This window comes from Acinonyx jubatus, chromosome X, assembly GCF_027475565.1.
Source record: "Acinonyx jubatus isolate Ajub_Pintada_27869175 chromosome X, VMU_Ajub_asm_v1.0, whole genome shotgun sequence".
NCBI classification, from domain to species: domain Eukaryota; kingdom Metazoa; phylum Chordata; class Mammalia; order Carnivora; family Felidae; genus Acinonyx; species Acinonyx jubatus.
Window position 1 is genome coordinate 1140951 of NC_069389.1, and position 22835 is coordinate 1163785.

At 48.2% G+C, this 22835-nt stretch overlaps 1 protein-coding gene across 1 annotated transcript; it reads right to left on the minus strand.

Moving 5' to 3' along the window:
• Positions 1–4169: 4169 nt before the first annotated feature.
• LOC128311540 (uncharacterized) lies at positions 4170–10549 on the minus strand. The gene is made up of 2 exons (XM_053202004.1): positions 9793–10549; positions 4170–9692 (listed from the first exon to the last, which is right to left on the minus strand). Exons 1-2 carry the CDS (start codon positions 10238–10240, stop codon positions 9073–9075), a joined length of 1068 nt encoding a protein of 355 aa, XP_053057979.1. The 5' UTR covers positions 10241–10549; the 3' UTR covers positions 4170–9072.
• Between the last annotated feature and the right edge of the window lie 12286 nt (positions 10550–22835).

The window sequence follows — 22835 nt, forward strand, 5'->3', positions numbered from 1 at the left end:
CCTGGAAACCCGCTCAACGTGTGCAGCAGCATTCTTAAATGGGACGCACGGTGTTTGATGCTCGGTGGCTCCGAGGCACATTGACTCAGGGGGTTAGGGCTCAGTTTATTTGTAAATTATGGTAAAATACACATAACGTAGCATTTACTCGGTGATATTTGGAACATTCGCAATGCTGTGGAACCAGCAGCTACTTGCAAACTGTTTCCATCAGCCCAGATGGAAAGCCCGTGCCCATTAAGCAATCATTTCCACTTCTCTGCCCTGCCGGCCGCTGTCAGCCCTAATGTGCTGTCTGTATGATTTTACAGATTTATTAGATTCTATATAGCTTTTTACAGATTTAATTAGATTTTATTACATTTTATAGGTTTTCATAGACTTTTATAGGCTCGATTAGGTTACGTAGATTTTTATACATTTTATTAGATTGTATACATTTTTCTAGATTTTATTACATTTTATACATTTTTCTACATTTTATTTTTATATTTTATTAGAGTTTATAGATTGGATTACATTTTACTAGAATTTATAGATTTTTATAATTTTATTAGGTTTTATAGATTTTATTAGACTTTATATAGCTTTTTATAGATTTTATTACATTTCATTAGATTGTATAGGTTTTTATAGATTTTATTAGATTTTATAGATTTTTATAGATTTTGTTGGATTTTATAGATTTTTATGGATTTTATTAGTGTTTAAGATTTTATCAGGTTTTTATATTTTTTAGATTTTATAGATTTTATGCATTTATCAGATTTATTATTTATTAGATTTTCTGTAGATTTTTATAGATTTTTTTAGATTTTATAGACTTTTATACATTTTATTAGAGTTTAGAGATTTTAGTAGATTTTTATATTGTATTATATTTTACAGATTTTTATGCATTTTATTAGATTTTATGTAGCTTCTTATAGATTTTATTAGATTGTATAGATTTTTATAGATTTCATTAGATTTTATAGACTTTTATAGATTTTGTAGATTATTTTACATTTTGTAGATTTTTATAGATTTTATTAGATTTTATCAGATTTCATAGATTTTTATAGATTTTATTCTGGAGGCTTTCTATAAATGCGGTCACACAATATGTGACCTTTCCCGACTGCCCCATGTCGCTGGACACCATCTGGCGGGAGGTGCTGGCACCTCGTCCCTGTTACAGAACGCTTCTGGGGCGAGATTCCCTTCAATTGCACGCAGCGCCAGAGGCCCCGGGGCCTTGGCATCCCCAGGACTGGACGGTGATTTGCGTCTTTGCCGACCTGGGCAACCCTGGCTTCCTAACGGAATTGGTGGGTGCCTGGACCCCGTCCGCTGCCCATTTCCGAGGGTCTGAATCTCCAGGGCCTGACCTGAGTCTGGGGCTCCCTCCCCCAGCATCCACACTCTGTTTCTGGAAGAGTCTCTCGGTGTCTGTGTTCAGGGGCACGAACGGCTTTTCTTCCCATGTGTGTTCTAAACTGAATGTGAGGTCTCACGGTGGATGGTGTGTGTGTGTGTGTGTGTGTGTGTGTGGAGGGTTATATATACACACACCTGTAGTGACACGGAAATAAGTGGAAATTTCTGCTTCTAGTCTAATTATTCAGCGTCGATACTTTTTTCTAAGTGAAACCAGAGTTGTCCCCCAGTGACAAAGGGCTTCCTCTGTGACTCTAACCGTATCTTAGACAATGTGCAAAATGCAGCCACAGGACTGCATTTCCTCATTTGCACGGATACCCATAAACAGTGATAATGTCTCCAACGTCTGGGAATCCTGGGAACTTATGTGTACTGGGCTTGTACCCAGTGTGGGCTGTGACTACATCGTCCCCGCTGGAAGCCGGGCCTCCTGACTTTGCAATAGAAACCATCGGTGTGAGTTCAAGCCCCACATCGGGCTCTATGCTGATGGTGTTCAGCCTGCTTGGGATTCTGTCTCTCCTTCTCTCTGCCCCTCCCCTGCTTGTGCTGTCTCTCTCTGCCTCCTTCAAAATAAAGAAACATACTTAAAACAACAGACATAAAAAGCAGAAGTCAAAAAAGAAAACAGTACAACACTATATATGTATGTTATATATATTATGCAGATCAATATATATGGGTTCAGAATTTTAAATACATAAATAATATACAATACATATAGAGATTCAGAATTTTAGATATATATATATAATATATAAATGCATGTAGGGGTTCAGAATTTTAAGCATATATAATATATAAATACATACAGGAGTTCAGAATTAAAAATTTTTTTTTAATGTTTTATTATTTTTGAGAGAGAGAGAGAGACAGAGAGCAAGGAGGGAAGGGGCAGAGAAACACAGAGACACAGAATCAGAAGCAACTCCAGGCTCTGAGCTGTCAGCACAGAGCCCAATGCAGGGCTCGAACTCACAGACCACCGGATCATGACCTGAGCTGTAGTCAGCCGTCCAACTGACTGAGCCACCCAGGTGCCCCCAGAATTTTAAATATTTATAATATAAATGCATATAAGGGTTCAGAATTTTAAATATACATGTAATATGAAAATACATACGTAGATTCAGAATTTTAAATATACATATAGTATACAAATGCATATGGGGGTTCAGAATTTCAGGTATACATATAATATAAAAATACGTACATAGATTCAGAATTTTAAATATACATATAATATACAAATGCATATAGGGGTTCAGAATTTTAAGTATATATATAATATAAAAATACGTACATAGATTCAGAATTTTAAATATACATATACAAATGCATATGGGGTTTCAGATTTTCAGGTATACATATAATATAAAAATACATATGTAGATTCAGAATTGTAAATATATATGATATATAAATGCATATGGGGGTTCAGAACTTTAAGTATACATATAATATAAAAATATGTATGTAGATTCAGAATTTTAAATATACATGTAATATACAAATGCATATAGGGGTTCAGAATTTTAAGTATATATATAATATAAAAATACGTACATAGATTCAGAATTTTAAATATGCATATACAAATGCATATGGGGTTTCAGATTTTCAAGTATACATATAATATAAAAATACATAGATTCAGAATTGTAAATATATATGATATACAAATGCATATAAGGGTTCAGAATTTTAAATATACATATAATATAAAAATACGTATGAAGATTCAGAATTGTAAATATATATAATATGTCAATGCATACGGGGGTTCAGAATTTTAAGGATACATGTAATATAAAAACACGTACGTCGATTCAGAATTCTAAATATATGTGATCCACATACATACTCCCCACGGAGGGGCTCGTCCACAGCATCACCAGTGGCCCAGATGTTGCAGCTACAACGTTTACCTGGGCAAGAAACAGAAACGTAGGGTGAAAGCCCTTTCACGGTCGTAAACACCTGACTCATTCACATGGGGGCATGATTCCCGTTCTTTCCCAGGTATGGAAGGTTCTGGTTTGGAGGCATGACTCTTCTCGCCGAGCGTCATTGCAAAGCTGGTTCCGGAAACCTTTTCATCCACAGATGCAACAGGCACTTCCCTTTGCCCTGCATGCTCTCAGAGACGTTGGTCGCGGGCACATTTCGACCCTTTTAGCCGTAGTTTGGGGGTGAATCATGGAGCCACCTGGTGCATTTGGTTTGCGACGCGTTGGGACTCCGTCTTCCGAAAAGCTCCGGGGAGTTCAAGACACCTGCTCCTCCTGTGGCCACGGCCAGGTCGTCCCGCAGCCGGCCGGCCGCCCAACTCCCCAAAAATGTCTGTGTGTTGAAAACGTCCCCTTTTCTGGGTCGTCTCTGGGTTTCTACTTTTTCTTAAGCTGGGTTGATGGAAGGTTAGTAAAGTGCCCTTTTTAGGGACATGCTTGTGGGCCTTTGGACCACAGATGTCTACAGCTGTGCGCCTGGGGGGGGGCTCAGTCGGTTAAGCATCTGACTCTTGGTTTTGGCTCGGGTCATGATCTCATGGCTCGTGGGCTCGAGCCCCGCGTTGGGCTCTGTGCTGATGGCTCAGAATTTTCCTGTCTCCCCTCTCTCTCTGCCCCTCCCCCATTCACACTCCTTCTCTCTCTCAACAATTAATAAACATTAAAAAAAGAAACACAAAGAAATACAGACTGTTTCCCCTCCGTGGAAAAAAAAAAAAAATATATATATATATATATATATATATAAACATATTTTTTTTCCACTTTCTCTGCTAAGCATGTGGCTGGGCGGCCCTGTCCTATGTTGCAGAAATGGGCATGAGAGTCTGGGCTTTCTTTCCTGGATCCGTATGCTACGAGGAACGTGCCCAGTCTTTCCCCGTTAAGTATTACAGCTGACCGTTTTTGCAGATGCTCTCTGTGAGGTCGAACGAGTTTTCTCTATGCCTAGTTTGATAAAAACTATGCAGCCACCCTGGAAAGCAGTGTGGAGGTTCCTCAAAAAATTAAAAATAGACCTACCCTATGACCCAGCAATAGCACTGCTAGGAATTGACCCAAGGGATACAGGAGGGCTGATGCATAGGGGCACTTGTACCCCAATGTTTATAGCAGCACTCTCAACAAGAGCCAAATTATGGAAAGAGCCTAAATGTCCATCAACTGATGAATGGATAAAGAAGTTGTGGTTTATATACACAATGGAGTACTACGTGGCAATGAGAAAGAATGAAATATGGCCTTTTGTAGCAACATGGATGGAACTGGAGAGTGTTATGCTAAGTGAAATAAGTCCTACAGAGAAAGACAGATACCGTATGTTTTCACTCTTATGTGGATCCTGAGAAACTTAACAGAAGACCTCCCTCTGCCCCTTTCCCCCTGCCCCAGATTCCAGGGACATTTAGGAGGTCCAGACATTTAGGACATTTAGGACATCCAGAGGTTTAAACCGAGAGAGGAAAGTGTGAAATTTCTTCCATCCTCTTGGAAGATAAAGGCATTTCCCATGATTTTTACACCAAACTTACCTAGTGATATTCCCCAACTGCCTCGTGAGGACTGGGCTGGCCGCGAGGCACAGCCCTTTGTTGGGGGGTCAGTCGCCGTGGGAAACAGTGTTCAAGATGGCCCGTAGAGCACAGAATGAGGCAGTCCCAAATGTCACTTGTGTGGGGGACCAGAAACTGAGTGAGGCTGTGCACGGTTTACTCAGGCTGTCCACAGGCCTTGTGGGGATTTTTCTTTTTGGGATTTGTATCAGTCTGGGGTCTACCAAAGAAAGAGAACCTATACATATTCTCTATGGAGTTATATATATACATAGTTATATACTATATATATATGTAGTGTATATATATGTGTATATATATATAGTTACATATATAGTTGTAGTATATATATAGTTATATATACATATATAATACATATAGTATATATAGTTATATACACACATATACTACATATAGTTATGTATATATAGTTTCATAGTTTTATAGGCACATATACAACATATAGTTGTATATATAGTTGTGTAGATACATCTAGTTATATATGTTACATATGGTTATATATAGTTACAGTTAAATATATGTTATATAGTTATATATAATTATATATTTATATATAGTTACATAGTTATATATATATGTTATATGGCTATATACATATACCTGTATATACTTAGATGGTTATATATAGTTATGCATTTATATATAGTTTTTTTTTTAATTTTTTAAAATGCTTATTTATTTTTGAGAGAGAGACAGAGCATGAGTCGGGGAGGGGCAGACAGAGAAGGAGACACAGAATCGGAAGCAGGCTCCAGGCTCTGAGCTGTCGGCACAGAGCCCCATGCGGGGCTTGAACCCACGAACCGTGAGATCATGACCTGGGCCAAAGTTGGGCTCTCGGCCAACTGAGCCACCCAGGCGCCCCTGTATTTATATATAGTTATATAGGGTTATATAGTTATATATATAGTTATATACTTAGGTATATACAAAGCAATATATATAGCTACATATAGTTCTATATGGTTATATATAGTTCTACACGTAGTTACATATGTTGTATATGGTTATATACAGTTGTAGTTAAATATATGTTACATATAGTGCTCTATTGTTACATGTATATGCTATATACAGTGACGGTCATTTGCTACAGCAGCAGCAGCAGCAGAATATAACACACGCCCCTCCTGGACCTCACACTTCTGGTCCCCAGAGCCGGGAGAGAATAATCTCCTTTGGCCTAAGCCATCGGTTCCCGGTCACTGCTATGGCTGTTCCAGGACACTGATACAAGCCCCAAGCCCTTCCCTGAGCAGAATCAGCAGTGGGAATGAATCTCAGCTTCGGGTGTCTGCTGGGGTGGGCCCATCTCTCGGGGTCGCCAACCATCATCTTCCCCATCCTCCCTGCTGCTCCCTGAACCTCGAGGAAGAATTTCTTATCCCTCAGGCCACGGTCGCTTCCCAGGTCTACTGCACAAGCAGGGGAGGGGCAGAGAGAGAGGAGGGAAAGGCTGGGGGTGGGGGGCTGATGCATAGCTTGCTGCTCAGTTTTAAAGGGAAACGTTTTCTGTATCAGGGTTTCTCAGCCTCAGGACCATGGGCGTCTGGGATTGGGGCGTGCTGTGCACTGTAGGGTGATGATCAACATCTCTGGTCTCCACCCACCAGAGGCCAGAAGCCTGCCTTACCCTGGTTCCCAGTTGCATCAATGTCTCCAGGTATGACCAAAAGTCCTTTAGGGAATAAAATCTCCAACGTCCGAGACGTTCTGGTCTGTAGCAAGGCCCCGGAGCCAGCTGCCTGCTACGACACTCAGACCAGATTGTCTGAATCAAACAGAGCAGATGCCTCGGGGCCCAGGCAGTAACCCTCTCTTGCCTGGAAATCTGGTGCAGCTCCCGGGTATGAGCCACGGCCTTAGAACATTCCCGAGTAAGGTTACATTGTTTCATTACACCCACTAACTTCACCCTCAGGGCTTGGAAAAGGCTTTGTGTGATTGTTTTATAGCTGATACATTTAAACCTAGAGATGTTTCCAGGTTAATGGGAGCCCCGCGGAGGTTTTGACACATTTTTGTTTCTCTGTAGACGCCGCTCTCTGGGTTATGTGGGCTCTTAGCGTTCGTGACCACATCTCAGTCAGGAGGTCTTGTGTGCACATTAGGGCAGAGGTTCCCGAAGTCCTTGGTACCCTTTCTGCCTTGGTCATTCTTTCACGGCCTCCAGAGCCCAAGAGAAACACCCCAATTTCTGTGGATGAGTTTCAAAGGCCCCACACGGCATACGAGTGCTTGACAGATTTTGGTCTGTTTGTCTTGGAAATTAAAACTTTTTCATTTTCGATTTTTTTAATTAATTTTTTTAACTCTTACTTATTTTTGAGAGACAGAGAGAGAGCAGGGGAGGGACAGCGAGAGAGGGAGACACAGAATCGGAAGCAGGCTCCAGCCTCCAAGCTGTCAGCACAGAGCCCGACGCGGGGCTCAGACTCACAAACTGTGAGATCATGACCTGAGCTGAAGTCATACGCTTAACCGACTGAGCTACCCAGGCGCCCCTGTCTTGGAAATTTAAAACAACGTGAGGCAGCCTTATGGGTTCACCTGGCACCTGACTTTACGTTGGTGCAGGGTTTGAGGACAGCAGGATTTGGACTCTGCTGTTTGTTTCACGACAGGGCGTGTGGACAGCTGTGATGTATTTTCCACCCTCGTTTGTGATGGGCCTGCTGGGCCTGGTTGGGACCCCACATGAACTGAAAGGTGTGGTTGACCGGGCATCTGATTTACATGAGGACAGACTCGTCCCTGTCTGAGAACTGTGCCCCAAGATCTTGGGACCCATCCCGGTGCTGGTGCTGAAGGGTCTTTACTTCAAAGTTTGCCAGGTTCCCGAGTCAGGCGTGTTGGGGGGAGCGATGCCCACCGCGGAGGGCGGTGCTTCTGGCGGAGAGAGCCATCTGGGTGCACAGCTGGGGATTGTTCCAGAAGCACAGGGACTCCAATCTCTCATACATGCACTGATGTTTGCTGTTTGCCATTAGGGAACTAAAACAGTGCTGCGAACGGGAGCCTGGGTGGCCCTGTCGGTTTAGCGACCGATTTCGGCTCACGTCATGATCTCACGGTTCGTGGATTTGAGCCCCACATCAGGATCTGCACTGACGGCCTGGAACCTACTTGGGATTCTCTCTCTGTGTCTCTGTCTGCCCCTACGCTTCTCTCTCTCTCTCTGTCTTGCAAAATAAACATTAAAAACAAACAAAGAGTGCAGTGAAAATGCCACAGAAACAGATTGTGGGGTCCAAGGAGGCCAGCTTTCAGCATGCAGCCTGACCACCCCTTTCTCACCCTGTGCAGACATTACTAATCAATCACAGAAGTGCCCTCCTCTGGAGCCCAGACGCGGCTTTAAACTCTCCCCCACTTGTGGATGCAGGTGTATTTCCTCCGTGGACCAGGCTGGCCAGGCAGTGGGAACCGATTTAAGATTTGGGGTCCAGATGGAAACGCTGCAAATCGGCAGTGTGTGAGTGCCGTGGGCATCCTGGGGAGGAGAGGTCTGGGATTTGACGGTGGGAGTCTTCCTGGGGTGCACCGTGAGGGAGGCTGGGCAGACCCACGGGGACCCGGGAATCCTTGGGGCTGGCCGCCCCCCTCCCAGAGCCACATGCCTCTGAGCCCCTTGAAACTGATCACTTCCCATAGAGCTCCAGCCAGCACCACCTCCGAATGGTCCCGTTCCAACAAGCCAAGGGGGCAGGTGGATGGAGGCTGCACAGATGAGAGAGAGAGAGAGAGAGAGAGAGAGAGAGAGAGACAGCACTCTTTCTGAGCAACAGTGGTGAGCCCCTGAGCCTGGCATTTGCCGTCAGGCTCATTTGCATTTTTTCAATTATGGGGAAACCCATCAGGGAAACCCAAAGGGATTTAAATAATTAACAATCCGAGACTCAGGCAGAGCCAGGCCTGGCAGGAATCATAATGCTTGGATGGATTGTACAATTAATACATTTCTCATCGGGCTGCGGTGTGCCAGGGAAAGACAATGTCACTTGTCTGTCCCGGGCTTGGCCAAAATGGCTGATTTGCATATCAGATGGCATTGCTGGAAAATTAAATTAGGGAAGTTCGTCCTGACTTTGGGTGATGAAACAGCCCTTGTGGATGGCCCCATATTGATGAACACAGGTTAAAAAAAAAGTAAGATGGAAATAATTGAAAGCAGGGACTTGAACAGATACTTGCACTCCTGGGTTCAAAACAGCTAAGAGGTGGAAGCATGTGCGTGTCTGTGGATGGACGGATGGATGGATGGATGGGTGGATGGGTGGGTGGATGGGTGGAGGGACAGACGGATGGGTGGGTGCATGGATGGGTTGATGGAAGATATAGATGGAAAGATGGATGGGTAATTGAATAGGTAGGTGGATGGATGGATGGATGTATAAATGGGTGGGCTGCTGGACAGATGGATGGATACCTGAATGTGTAGATGAAAGAAATGATGGATGGATGGATGGATGGATGGATGGACAGGTGGATGGGTGGGTGCATGGATGGGTCGATGGAAGATATAGATGGAAAGATGGATGGATAATTGGATAGGTAGGTGGATGGATGGATGGATGGATGGATGGATAAATGGATGAATAGATGGATGGATGGACAGATGGATGGGTGGGTGCATGGATGGGTCGATGGAAGATATAGATGGAAAGATGGATGGATAATTGGATAGGTAGGTGGATGGATGGATGGATGGATGGATGGACAGGTGGGTGGGTGGGTGTATAAATGGGTAGGCTGTTGGACAGATGGATGGATACATGAATCTGTAGACGAAAGAAATGATGGATGGATGGATGCATGGATGGATGGATGGATGGAAGGATGGATGGATGGGTTGATGGAAGGTATAGATGGAAGGATGGATAGATAATTGGATAGGTAGGTGGACTGATGGATGGGTGGGTGCATGGACGGACAGATGGATGGATAGATGGACTGATGGATGGATGGGTGCATGGATGGGTTGATGGAAGATATAGATGGAAAGACGGATGGATAATTGAATAGGTAGGTGGACTGATGGATGGATGGATGGATAAATGGGTGGGCTGCTGGACAGATGGATGCATACCTGAATGTGTAGATGAAAGAAATGATGGATGGGTGGATGGGTGGATGGATGGATGGATGGACAGGTGGGTGGGTGGATGGATGGATGGATGGGTGAGTGGGTGGGTGTATAAATGGGTAGGCTGTTGGACAGATGGATGGACACATGAATGTGTAGATGAAAGAAATGACGGATGGATGGACGGATGGATGGATGGATGGATGGTTGAGTGGATGGATGGATGGTTGCACAGCTGGGTGGGTGAGTGGATGGATGGATGGATGAATGAATAGCTAAATAGCATGTGGTCCATGCACACAGTATAATATGGCTCAGCCTTGAAAAGGAAGGATGTTCTGCACCTGCTACAATGTGAATGGACTTTGAGGACGTGATGCTCAGTGGCATAAACCAGCCACAGAAGGACGGATCCTGTGTGATTCCATGTATATGGGGTCCCTAAAGGAGTCACATCCATTTGGACAGAGAGTAGATGGTGGAGCCACAGGTTGGAGATGGGGACAGCGAGTCAGTGTTTCATGGGGACACAGCTTTCAGAAGATGGAAAGTTCTACAGGGGATGGTGGGGATGGCCACCCCACAATGTGAATGGTCCCTGGGAGGATGTGCTTGGCCATCTAAATAAAACTTCCATGGGGTGGTGGGCATAAGCAGGCTCTGTGCCCGGTCCCCGTGATAAGGAGGTTATTCACTTATGGGACTTTATCTGCAGGAGCAGTGTAGACAGGTTTGAGGCAGTGGGGACCTCCCGACATTACCAGATGTCAGGAAGTGCGTGATACTGGGTCTGAATTTTGTGTCTCCTGCACCAACACGCCAGCGGCCCCCAATCACAGCCTGGGATTTGGGGGGCCGTGGATGACGTGGAAACTGGAAACTATACGAGCGACAGTGCATCCGTCACTTGCGGCCTGAACGCACCGTCCGCTATTCTCGATCGAATGGCTTTCAGACGTGAGGGCTGGTCAGCTGGCAGCTGGTATGTTTGCCGAGACACTTTCTTGCTGATTCATCGCACATGAATCTGTCAGCTCATCCTGGTGGCTCCTTGTTGCTGTGGCACAGAATGCTCCACGTTCTCCTAGACTCGCGCCCACTGTGGATTCTCTCCTGGAGAGCCGACAGCTTGGAAAAGAGCACGGGTGCCAATGTTCATGGAAGCCAGGGGAGGTAATGGACGGAGAAGTCTGTGCAGACATTTCTGTTTTCGATGGGTGAAGTATGAGATGTTTAAGAGACATCCAGACTGGACGGTCTGCTAGGTCAGCCCCTGGGACATTGCATTTAATTGTTTTTAATGTTTATTTATTTATTTTTGAGAGAGAGAGAGAGCACGTGAGCAGGGGAGGGGCAGAGAGAAAGGCAGACACAGAATCGGAAGCAGGCTCCGGGCTCTGAGCTGTCAGCGCAGAGCCTGATGCAGGGGTTCAAGTCACGAACCGTGAGATCGTGACTGGAACCGAAGTGGGACGCTGAACCGACTGAGCCACCCAAGCGCCCCTGCATTCAAAAGCGGTTGCTAAACTGAGGGTTGAATCAGAGATTTTCATGGGGATCTCCCATGAACAGCATACGGAGGGAGAAACATTTTAATGGAGAAATGAAATCCATACGATGGAAAACACAGCCGAAAGCTCGGGCAAAGGGAAAGGAAGCAAAATTCAATATTTTTAAAGCTAAAAATGGCAGCTAACAGTCCCAAGGCATCTAGGAGTTCTACTGGAACGAGTACATTTCCCAGGGGCACGGTGGATAAAACGAGTCCCCCCTTTCTTGTGACTTACCGCACCCAGGGCAACAGCCAGTTATTTGCCTACGTTACAGACAGAATCAGCTCAAAAGTGACTCGTCATTTGTGCTCATAACCCGTTGAGGATGTGTGCCATGACTCTGTCCAATGGGTGGGGGCGGACAATCCTTCTGCACGCCCAGATGAAGGGACAGCATGTGTCTTCCCCAAGCGCCATTACACCAACAAGATGAGATGAAAACTATCTGTGCCTGCCCCACGGGAACTATTTATAATAGCTGCGATCAATGCCGTCGTGATCACTGTTTCATTTGTTTGTTTTTGAACCAGGGACCGATGTCGACTACCTTGAATCATTAAAAATTCTAGTAAGCCAGGGGCGCCTGCGTGGCTCAGTCGCTTAAACATCCAACTCTTAATCTCAGCTCACGGTGTGTGAGTTCAGGCCCCGCGTCGGGCTCTGCACTGACAGATTCTCACTCTCTCTCTCCCTTTCTCCCTGCCCCGCGCTTTCTCTCTCCCTCAAAACAACTACATAAACTTAAAACGGTTACAGGAAGCCGAAGGTGTTAGCTATTTGAGAAAGATTTCTGCCAGAAAGCCCTGTGGTTAAAATATGTGATCGGGATTGGGCGATCTCCGAAAGATTAATCTCACAACGTTGAAATAGTCCGTTTTATCCAAAGGTTGGGGACAGTCACCCCGTATACTCTAAATACTTTTCTAGAATTATCTTCCGTGTGGGCGTCCTCTAATTCCTCCACAGATTGAGTTGCTTAGGGTCTTACACACAAGCTCTTAAAATACCTGTAAACCCTCATTATCCACAAGTGTAATGACATCACCAGGCCCGGGGTTGGCTCCTTGCCGAGCGGGCGCGAGAATCTGTGGTTATTAAATGGATGGGTTGGGGACAAAAAAACAAAAACCAAAAAACAAAACCTTATGAAACACCCTCAGCCCTGTGAGTGGCCGCCGTGGATCTGTGCTATTTTGAGGCGTTTTGGGCAGTGCGGTGGGTCTGTCCACAAGTTTCAGTGCACGCACTGAGTTAACCGGGGGGTTTTCCATTTAAGAGACAGAGGCCCTGGGCTGCCCTGAGGTTTCTCTATAGGAGGACGGGAGGAAAACAGAGACCCTCCCAGAGAGACGGCCATGACTGGACACGGGAAGAGGACGGTCTCCAGGGCAAAGGACAGAGACCTCAGGAAAAACGGGCCTCAGCCTCTCCTGGATCTCAGACCCCCAGCCTCGGCCCTGCTTGGATTTCAGACTCCCAACCTCGGCCCTGCCTGGATCTCAGACTCCCAGCCTCAGCCCTGCCTGGATCTCAGCTACCCAGCCTCAGCCCTGCCGGGATCTCAGCCTCCCAGCCTCGGCCCTTCCTGGATCTCACAGTCCCAGCCTCGGCCCTGCCTGTGTCTCAGACCCCCAGCCTCGGCCCTGCCTGGATCTCAGACCCCCAGCCTCGGCCCTGCCTGGATCTCACAGTCCCAGCCTCGGCCCTGCCTGTGTCTCAGATCCCCAGCCTCGGCCCTGCCTGCATGTCAGGCCCCCAGCCTCAGCCCTGCCTGGACCTCAGACTCCCAGCCTCAGCCCTGCCTGGATCTCAGACTCCCAGCCTCAGCCCTGCCTGGATCTCAGCTACCCAGCCTCAGCCCTGCCTGTATGTCAGACCCCCAGCCTCAGCCCTGCCTGGATCTCAGCTACCCAGCCTCAGCCCTGCCTGTATGTCAGACCCCCAGCCTCAGCCCTGCCTGGATCTCAGATTCCCAGACTCAGACCTCCCTGGATCTCAGACCCCCAGACTCGGCCCCGCCTGGATCTCAGACCCCCAGCCTCAGCTCTGCTTGGATCTCAGACCCCCAGCCTCAGCCCTGCCTGGATGTCAGACCCCCAGCTTCAGCCCTTCCTGGACCTCAGACTCCTAGCCTCAGCCCCTCCTGGATCTCAGCCTCCCAGCCTCAGCCCTGCCTGAATCTCAGACCCCCATCCTCAGCCCTGCCTGGACCTCAGACTCCCAGCGTCCACCCTGCCTGGACCTCAGACTCCCAGCTTCAGCCGCTTCTTGTTTTCTGACTCCCAGCCTCCAGGAGGGAGATAAGAAATGTCTGTTGTTGAAGCCACCGGGTCTCAGGTGTTTTGTTACAGCAGCCTTAACACAAGGAGCTCCGGAAAGCAGTTGACGGGGACTCTTCTCTCCCCTCCCGTTTGGGGTCTGTTCCCTGTTGGAGCACAGCACACGTTGGCCACCTGCTACGGGCTTCCTGTCAAATCCGCACTCTCCGACCCAGCAGGTGCTGAGGGAGCTGTGGCCTCACCTTTCCAGCCCGGTGTGTATCTCAAAGCTGGATAAACCTCTAATTAGAAGAGCCCCAGGCTGTGCTCCCTGGGCCCCAGAGCTGGGGGAACCTAATGACATTTAGACGCTGTGCTGCACTGAACACACTGAGCTTATTTATTGGCCTGGACACACTGTGTGGATCTTTGCCATATCGTGACATACGGCCACGCCGAGGTCCACGCCGAGGTCCACGCCGAAGCCGGCCGTCCACAGGAGGCAGGCAGGAGCTGCATGGCACATCCTGGGGGGCTCCCCGTGCATCTCGGACAAAACGAGCCAGGCTCACGGCGGGCAGAGGTGTGATTGCTCTTTGTCAAGTGGATCCGGGTCCTTTCCAGAAGTCTCCACATTTCCCACATCCCTCCAGGAGTTGGCCTCCGCAGGTGTTTGTATCAGTGCCTTTGCAAAGGGCTGGATTGTGCACATTACCTCCTTTCCCTTGGGGCTTACCCGTCGCGGGTTCTCGGCCTTGTGTGTGCAGGAGCTCCGGGCTGCCTCCAGGAACCCCCAGAAGTACGAGGCTCTGTTGCCCCGAGTGTTACTGGAGAGGCTGTGGGAGGGGGGATGGGCTAAACGGGTAAGGGGCACGACGGAATCTACTGCTGAAATCCTTGTTGCACTAGATGCTAACTAACTTGGATGCAAGTTAAAAAAAAAATAGCACCCAGGTCTGGGGTCTCTGCATCGAGCTGCGCTGGGCACGGGGCGCGGGCCGGGGGGTGGAACGCGGGCACACGATCGGTGGGGGACTCTGGTCCCCACCAGTGACTCTCCGAACGCACAGGGACGTGTGGCCATCAACACAAAGTGTGAACGACTCCCGGGAGGATTTTCTCCAAGTATCAGAGAGGTTTCTACGCGGGGAACAGAGGGAGGGACCATGTGGATGAGGCAGCCTGGCCCCGATGTATTTTCAAACGAGATTAGGACGCCGGCTGGGCACGGAAATGGAAAAACCCGGGAAAGAAATACGGTAACGCCAAGCAGGAAAATCGAGCCTCTGTTGTGTAAATACGTGCTCGGTTCAGCACAAGTTTCCGGGGGCCGTTGTAACCCAAAGCCACAAACCACGTGGCTGCAACCCCCACAGATTTATTCTCCCAGCTTCCGGGGCCGCTGGCGATCCTTGGGGCCACCTGCCTTGTAGAGACACCGCCCTCTCTCTGCCTCTCGTCATGTGGTCTTGTCCCCGTGTCTCTGTACCTCAATTTCCCTCTTCTTGGAACGACACCTGTCTGGTGATTTAGGACCCAGCCTAATGCAATATGACCTCATCTTAATTAATGAATTAATGTCCTCTGCAAAGACCCTGTTTGCAAATCAGGTCCCATCCTTACTGTTTGGATCAGTTCCGCGTGCAAGGGACACCATCGGACCCCTCTGCACGTATCTGAACATCATATTTCTGGGTGACTTTAACACAAACGGGAAGTCTCATTGTCAGAAGACGCCTCGACGTTCAGTGTCACAAAGCTGGGGTGATAGAGGCCATGAGATCATGACCTGAGCCGAAGTTGGACGCTCAACCGACTGAGCCACCCAGGTGCCCTACAGTGTTACTTTTAGTTCCTTCCTTTTGGGATTCAGGGCTTGAGAGAGAGAGAGAGAGACAGACAGACAGACTCAGGATCCTGGAAACATCTGGAGCTGGATAAGTGAGCTGGATGGTGAAGCTCAAATGGTCACGGGCATGATCCTCCTGAGGCAAGAGATCCCACAGGTGTGTCTCCCAGTTTAATTCCAGTATCACTGGTGGGCTGAGATCCAGGCAGGTCTGAGGATGAAAGTCTGAGATCCAGGCAGGGTCAAGGCTTGGAGTCTCAGATCCAGGTAGGGCTGAGGCTGGGGGTCTGAGATCCAGGCAGGGCTGAGGATGAAAGTCTGAGATCCAGGCAGGGTCGAGGCTTGGAGTCTCAGATCCAGGTAGGGCTGAGGCTGGGGGTCTGAGGTCCAGGCAGGGCTGAGGATGAAAGTCTGAGATCCAGGCAGGGTCGAGGCTTGGAGTCTGAGATCCAGGCAGGGCTGAGGCTGGGGGTCTGAGGTCCAGGCAGGGCTGAGGATGAAAGCCTGAGATCCAGGCAGGGTCGAGGCTTGGAGTCTCAGATCCAGGTAGGGCTGAGGCTGGGGGTCTGAGATCCAGGCAGGGCTGAGGATGAAAGTCTGAGATCCAGGCAGGGTCGAGGCTTGGAGTCTCAGATCCAGGTAGGGCTGAGGCTGGGGGTCTGAGATCCAGGCAGGGCTGAGGAGGAAAGTCTGAGATCCAGGCAGGGTCGAGGCTTGGAGTCTGAGATCCAGGTAGGGCTGAGGCTGCGGGTCTGAGATCCAGGCAGGGCTGAGGCTGGCATACTGAGATCCAGGCAGGGTGAGGTGGGATGGGGAAGGAACCACCTGCCTGCATCACTTAGGTGCTAATATGCGATGCTATTCATCTTGTACCTTGCAAAGTTGCTGGGAATGTGCCGTTTTCCTCATGCGGTACAAACGGAGGTGACGGGCAAAGAAATTCACCAAACGACGGACTCTTCGAACTTTTGCCGACGCTTTCAAAGTCAGGAATGAACTGCCTTCACATATGGATTTTCTTTTCTTTTTTTTTTTTTTCCCCAATTACAACCATTTCTGTGAGAGGCTGCACAGGATGGAGAAGATCGCAGAAATGCACTCGTGAAAACAAAAGTCAGCACACGCAAATCATGCAATCACAAGGGGCAGATGTGGATCTAAGCTGAGACACTGGGTCCAGCCTAGCCTGCAGGGCCCAGCCTACATCAGCCCAACACACCCACAGACCCACAGGTGTGAAAAATCCGCATTTATTATTGCAGAGAACTAAGATTGAGAATTGTTTGTTACACAGCCTGATTTATAGCTGACTGATACAGAAAACAAGCATCTTCTAGTGTGCCGGAAGGTCCTCAGCACAATCTGTATGGCTCAAGAAAATTTCCAAAACTTTGTGTAGATTTTTTTGTGTTTTCAAAAAGGGATATGTGTGGCAGGGGGTGTGTGGGAAAAATCAGGGAACTGGTTGCTATCTTTTAATTGTCTTTGTAAATTTGCAAATGGTGATATATTATGTCACCCCGAAATTTCTAACCTACTGTATCATGGTGCCTCCTGGATAATTAAATTTTTAATTTTTTTTTTGATGTTTATGTGACAGAGAGAGACAGGCAGGGGGAGGGGCAGAGAGAGAGAGGGAGACACAGAATCTGAAGCAGGCTCCAGGCTCTGAGCTGTCCACACAGAGCCCAACACGGGCTCGAACCCACAAACCATGAGATCATGACCTGAGCCAAAGTCGGACGCTCCGCCCACTGAGCCCTCCAGGGGCCCCGTGGATAATTAAATTTTAACATTCGGTGATGAAAGATATTTTGATGGATGGGATGGGGGTTGGGGCATGTGTATTTAGAGCTCCGAACCACTCTTACCCGACTTGTCACCAGACATCATTACTGTAAAGTTGGGGTGCATCCCTTGTCATTCACACATGAGCTATTTGTGTATATATGTGTGTGTGTACCTATAAACACAATCTAAAATACATTTCACAGGGAATCCACCCATACGGCAATCCGTTCTTGTATCTATCGACTTGTTGTCACAAATAATAATTCTTGCCTTCCGTGAACCTCTGCCTGCGATCCCCACACTCTCTAAAATGCGTACTTGATAAATTACGTTTTTATCTGCTGAAAGAAAACGTAGACTAAATTTACCATAACATCCATTTTCATGTGGCAGATTTGGAGGCACTTATTTCTGCGCAACGGATGACAATTTTCCAGCCCTAGAACTAACTTCTTTTTCCAAAATGATGTTTTTCCTACGAAAGCCAAACTTGCACTAATTAAAACCAAACAAGCGGCTTGATTTAGATGCTGTGTTGATACCACTGGCTGGATATCTGGACGGGCTGGGGGGGGGGGAGAAAAATGAGGTGCTTCAAGTGTAAATCCTGTCGTAATTAGGCTCTGAAGAAATGCTTTTGTAAATCAGATTCATACGTAAATGCCTCGAAAGGATCCAATTAGATGGGCATTTGGAAACAGTTTAGTATATCCAGACGTCTGTGTTTTGCGGTGGATGGGTAAGGGGAAAACAGCTTCCCCATGGGGCATTATTACGGTGTCACTATTTGCTTTATGCATGAATAAGTACTTTCTCCAAAGAGGGGGCATTGATGGTTGTGTTTTAAAGCTACCGCGGTGTCCACAGGTCATACTTAAGGTTTGACTTCCTCTCCCACCCTTTGTAAGCAGAAAGCTTCCTTTTTTAAAAAATTATTTTTTTAAGGCTTATTTAGTTATTTTGAGAGAGAGAGAGAGAGAGAGAGAGAGAGAGAAAGTTCATGGATGAGTAGGGAAGGGGCAAAGAGAGAGGGAGAGAGAGAATCCCAAGCAGGCTCTGAGTTGTCGGCACAGAGCCCGAGGCGGGACTCAAACTCACAGACCACGAGATCATGACCTGAGCAGAAGTCGGATGCTTAACCGACTGAGCCACCCAGGCGCCCCTACAGTGGCATACTTCTAAATAACGATGGGCCAGAAATACATTCTCAAAGGAAATTAGAAAATATTTTCAACTCACTAGGAAAAAGAATAAACATTTTTTTTGGGGGGGGGGGTTCTGGGGAGGCTAAAGCAGAACTTTGAGAGAAATGGTCAGGACTAAATGCTTCTATTAGAAGAAAAACAAAGGTTTCAAGATTCTACCTTAAGTAATCAGAAAAAGGAGGGTCCCTCCCTCCCTCCCTCCCTCCCTCCCTTTCTTCCTTCCCTCCCCCCTCCCTTTCCCTTCCCTGTTCCTTCCTTCCTTCCTTCCTTCCTTCCTTCCTTCCTTCCTTCCTTCCTTCCTTCCTTCTCTTCCTTTCCATCTTTCCCTTATTCCTTCCTTCCCTCCTTGTCTCCCTCCCTCCCTCTCTTCCTTCCTTCCTTCTCTTCTCCTCCCTCCCTCCCTCCCTCGCTCCCTCCCTCCCTCCCTTCTCTCCCTCCCTCCTTCCCTCTCTTCCTTCATTCCTTCTCTTCTGCTACCTTCCTTCCATCCTTCCTTTCTTCTTTCCTTCCTTCCTCCCTCTTTCCTTCCTTCCAATAACTGACATTTAAGACATACAGACCAACACAGCTTTTCTGCCCAAAGCAAACCAAACCTTCACAATGTCGTCACGGTGGGCAGATTCTGGAAACACAGAGCTGTCATTGGTGGTCGCCATGGAGAAAAAGTCTGCAAGGATGATACCAGGGATTTAAAAAGTCCCAGGGATTTAAAAAATACAATCCACTGTCTCCTAGCTCCTGCCGCGCCCCATCCCTACACGTCTTGACCGGTTTCCGTCGGTCACAAGGTCAGCCAGTACCCTGTTCAGCAGTGCACAACTCTGTCAACAGCCAATGTCGGCTGCCTGATGGGTTTTGCCCATGAGTAATGCCGGCCTCAGACATGTCCGACAGAGCGTGTGCACAGAACAGTGGCTCCCCGCCCCCCACATCTGAACTGTATTATCCAAGAGTCCTTGAAAATTCATCGTGTTGTTAGCACACATAAACCAACAGGAAAACGCGTGGCCTTCAGTTTGTCTGGAGGGTGATCGGCTTGTCAGGCAGAGCCCCTGCCCAGTGAGTACTGCTTGTGGTGCAAGTGCATTCAGTTTGTTCCGAATGTTTTCCGTCAAATACAGGGTCGTGCTCACCCCACAGCACCTCCCATCCGCCTGTATTCTCATAGAAAATTATCGATCGGGGGCATGAGCCCTCTCCTTTACGACGAGCCCAGGGATGCAATTAGGAGATTTTACGAGCGGGGCATAAAGCGATCTGTGCATTTGTCCGATTCATTACAACCTTCACGGGGTTTGGGAAAAGCAGACTGGATGCTTCCAGAGGCAATAAAAAAGAGAGAGTAATTCGTGTTTCTTTTTTATATCCACACCCGTAGTATCTTCCTGGGGGTGGTCAGCGTGGCAACAGACATCACTTTCTGTGTCCAGCACTGAGAATCAGATCACACGGTGCATGCGAAAGAGAGGAAATGGGAACGGGCCGCCATCAACGCATGGCCCCAGAAACCATTAAAGTACCTTAGCGCTGAGTTGAGCCTTGAGCACAGGACTCACCTGCCCCCGACGCGGTGCTCTGGGCTCCCTCTTTGACGCACACGCTGCGAGGCCCTATTTCTTCCCCGATGGGCAGACTCCCCTGTGCACACACCTGTTGGGGCTGGAGGGGCGGCCACACCCCTGCAAAGCGATCCTGGTTGCGACGGGCTGACTGATGGGGATGTCCGGGGCAGGTGCGGGGCCTCGGAACCTGAATTTGGAACCGCAGGAAGGCTTTTCCGCACAAAGTAGGGTCTGTGAAATAACCCAGAAGCCAGAGCCCAGGGGTTTTGCTGCAGAGCAGGATGTGGTTTTGAGGTCTCTGGGCTCCAAGCGTAATGACAGAGGGGAGAAGCTTGGGGGGGGGTTTGGAGGCAGACATGGGCACTGTGTCTAGAAGCCAGGGGGCACCAAGGGTGTCTGGAAGCCTCTGGAGCTGGGAGAAAACACACTTCTGTCGCCCTGAGCCCCCCAGCTCGTTGTCATTTGCTGTGGCCACCCCAGGCACCCGAACAGGTGCAATGCACTGAGGTGTCACCATCACCCAGCACAGCCTGGCCTCGTCTGTGATCAGGGCAGCCTGATCCACGAAGAAATATCCAACGCTCTAGAGGTGCCATGGAATGGCCTTGGATCCCTCCGGACACTGAGCTCCATGACTCTATGGCCTCGCGGATGCCTCGCCAGCACTGTGGGGCCATGTCCAGCCGGAGGGCAGCCAGAGGAATCGGGGTGCCTGTGTTCTCTGCAGGGGAGTCACTGCCAGGGTCTCCCAGACACGGGCGTGTGATATGTGATGGCCCCTGTTGAGACGGCGCTGCACACAGACTAGTTGCATGAGCCGTGAGGCCCACAGTCCATCTTGGGGCTGCCCGCACGGGCTGAGTCCCCCCACGATGATGCGTGCACATCGGTTCGCACACCGTGAGCCCACCTGGCTGGACCAGAGACCGCAGGATGACGAGTTTTCATCACGCCGTTGTGCGAGCTCCTGGGTCATCAATGGGACGCTATGCAAAGCATGTGTTGGGATTTGGATGCTCAGCCGGGATTTTCCGCCGAGTTCTTCCACGCCCACATTCCACGCCTCTCAGCCTCTTGGAGGAAAAGGATGCATTCGTGTTGTGCAGTTCAAATAGGGTCACCTGGGGAAAAAGAGACCGCAGTGAGTACCACACTCATAGTTGTGCCTGATTCTTGCCTAAATTGCATATGGCGCCCAGCTAGACAGAAGGCGGAAATCGGGCCCTCCTGGACCCACCCTGCCCTGTCCTTTTATCCACGTCCAGGCTGCTGTCACTCACGGACTTGGTTACAAGGAGTAAATAGGCTGGATTCCTAATCGATTGCACAGTAATCGTCCAACCAATGTGGGGAATTCGTGCCATGTATTGTCTAGAGATTAAGGCAGAGGGTCTCATTACTGGAATCATATGTCTTCCAACCTCTAGGTGACAGGGCAATCCATGACTTTTTAGCTCAGTCACTGGCCCAATTCTCTTGTTTTGGAATTCATTTTATTATTATTATTTTTATTTTTAGGGAGACAGAGACAGCAGGGTAGAGGGCCAGAGGGAGAGACAAGAGAGAGAATTAAACAGGCCCCACACCCAACACAGAGGCCCATGTGGGGCTCAATCCCACGACCCTGGGATCATGACCCAAGCCAAAACCGACAAATGGACTGAGATGAGCCACCCACGTACCCAGGGAATAAATTATCTTAAAAAAAAAGGAGTGTATATTCCCAACAGAGTAGTTGGAATTCATAGTTCTCTGTGTGTACATAATCTCTGTGTGTTACACATTTTTAGACCAATGGTTCCCCCCCCCACCCCGCCCTTCCTGGCTTCCCCCTTGGAAAAACATTCTGGTTGATTGCCCAGGTAACGAGGGTGGAAGGCACAGACTCCCTTTCTCCTCTGTGACTTAAACTCTTTTTATTTTATTTCATTTTAGTTTAGTTTATGTTATTTTATTATTTCTTAAGTTTACTTATTTATTTGGAGAGAGAGAGAGAGAGAGCACAAGTGGGGGGCAGGGGGCAGAGAGAGAGAGAATGTCCTCATACTCCAGAGGCGTCTCTGGAGAGATGGTTTCCTGCTGCTGAGCTCCCCAAGCCCGCCCGCCATCTTGTTTTTCCTGTTTCACCAATACTAACCTGGAGTCTCCATTCCATTGCTCGTTTTGCCTGTTGCCACTTTAGCCCCTGGATCCGCCCTTGGCTCCTTAGCTCAGCGACATTCTTCCCCGATGGCAGGGTCTCGGATCTCCCTGGTTCCCATTTGCATTTGTGCTGTGTTGGGTGCAACTCTCAAGGTTTGGATCAGCTGCCCCCTCCTCTGTGTTCAGGTCTCTTCGGTCCTCGATATCCTTTTCCTCGGCAGGTTGGCCTTGCAGAGAAGGAAGCGTGTGGTACGGGATAAGGGAGCTAAACCATGGCACACAGGGCTTCGTGAGGCTTGACCGCCTTTTACATCTCGTTTTATAACCAATGTAACTGGTGAGAAGGAAAGGGGAGGAAAAAACTCGTCATCATGATGCTGATGG

Coding starts and splice junctions, on each gene's coding strand:
- LOC128311540 (XM_053202004.1), bottom strand. CDS start 10,240: ATGTGTCCATCCATCTGTCCAACAGCCTACCCATTTATACACCCACCC. Junction 9,693..9,792: donor CCATCCATCATTTCTTTCGT/CTACAGATTCAT, acceptor CCATCCACCTAC/CTATCCAATTATCCATCCAT.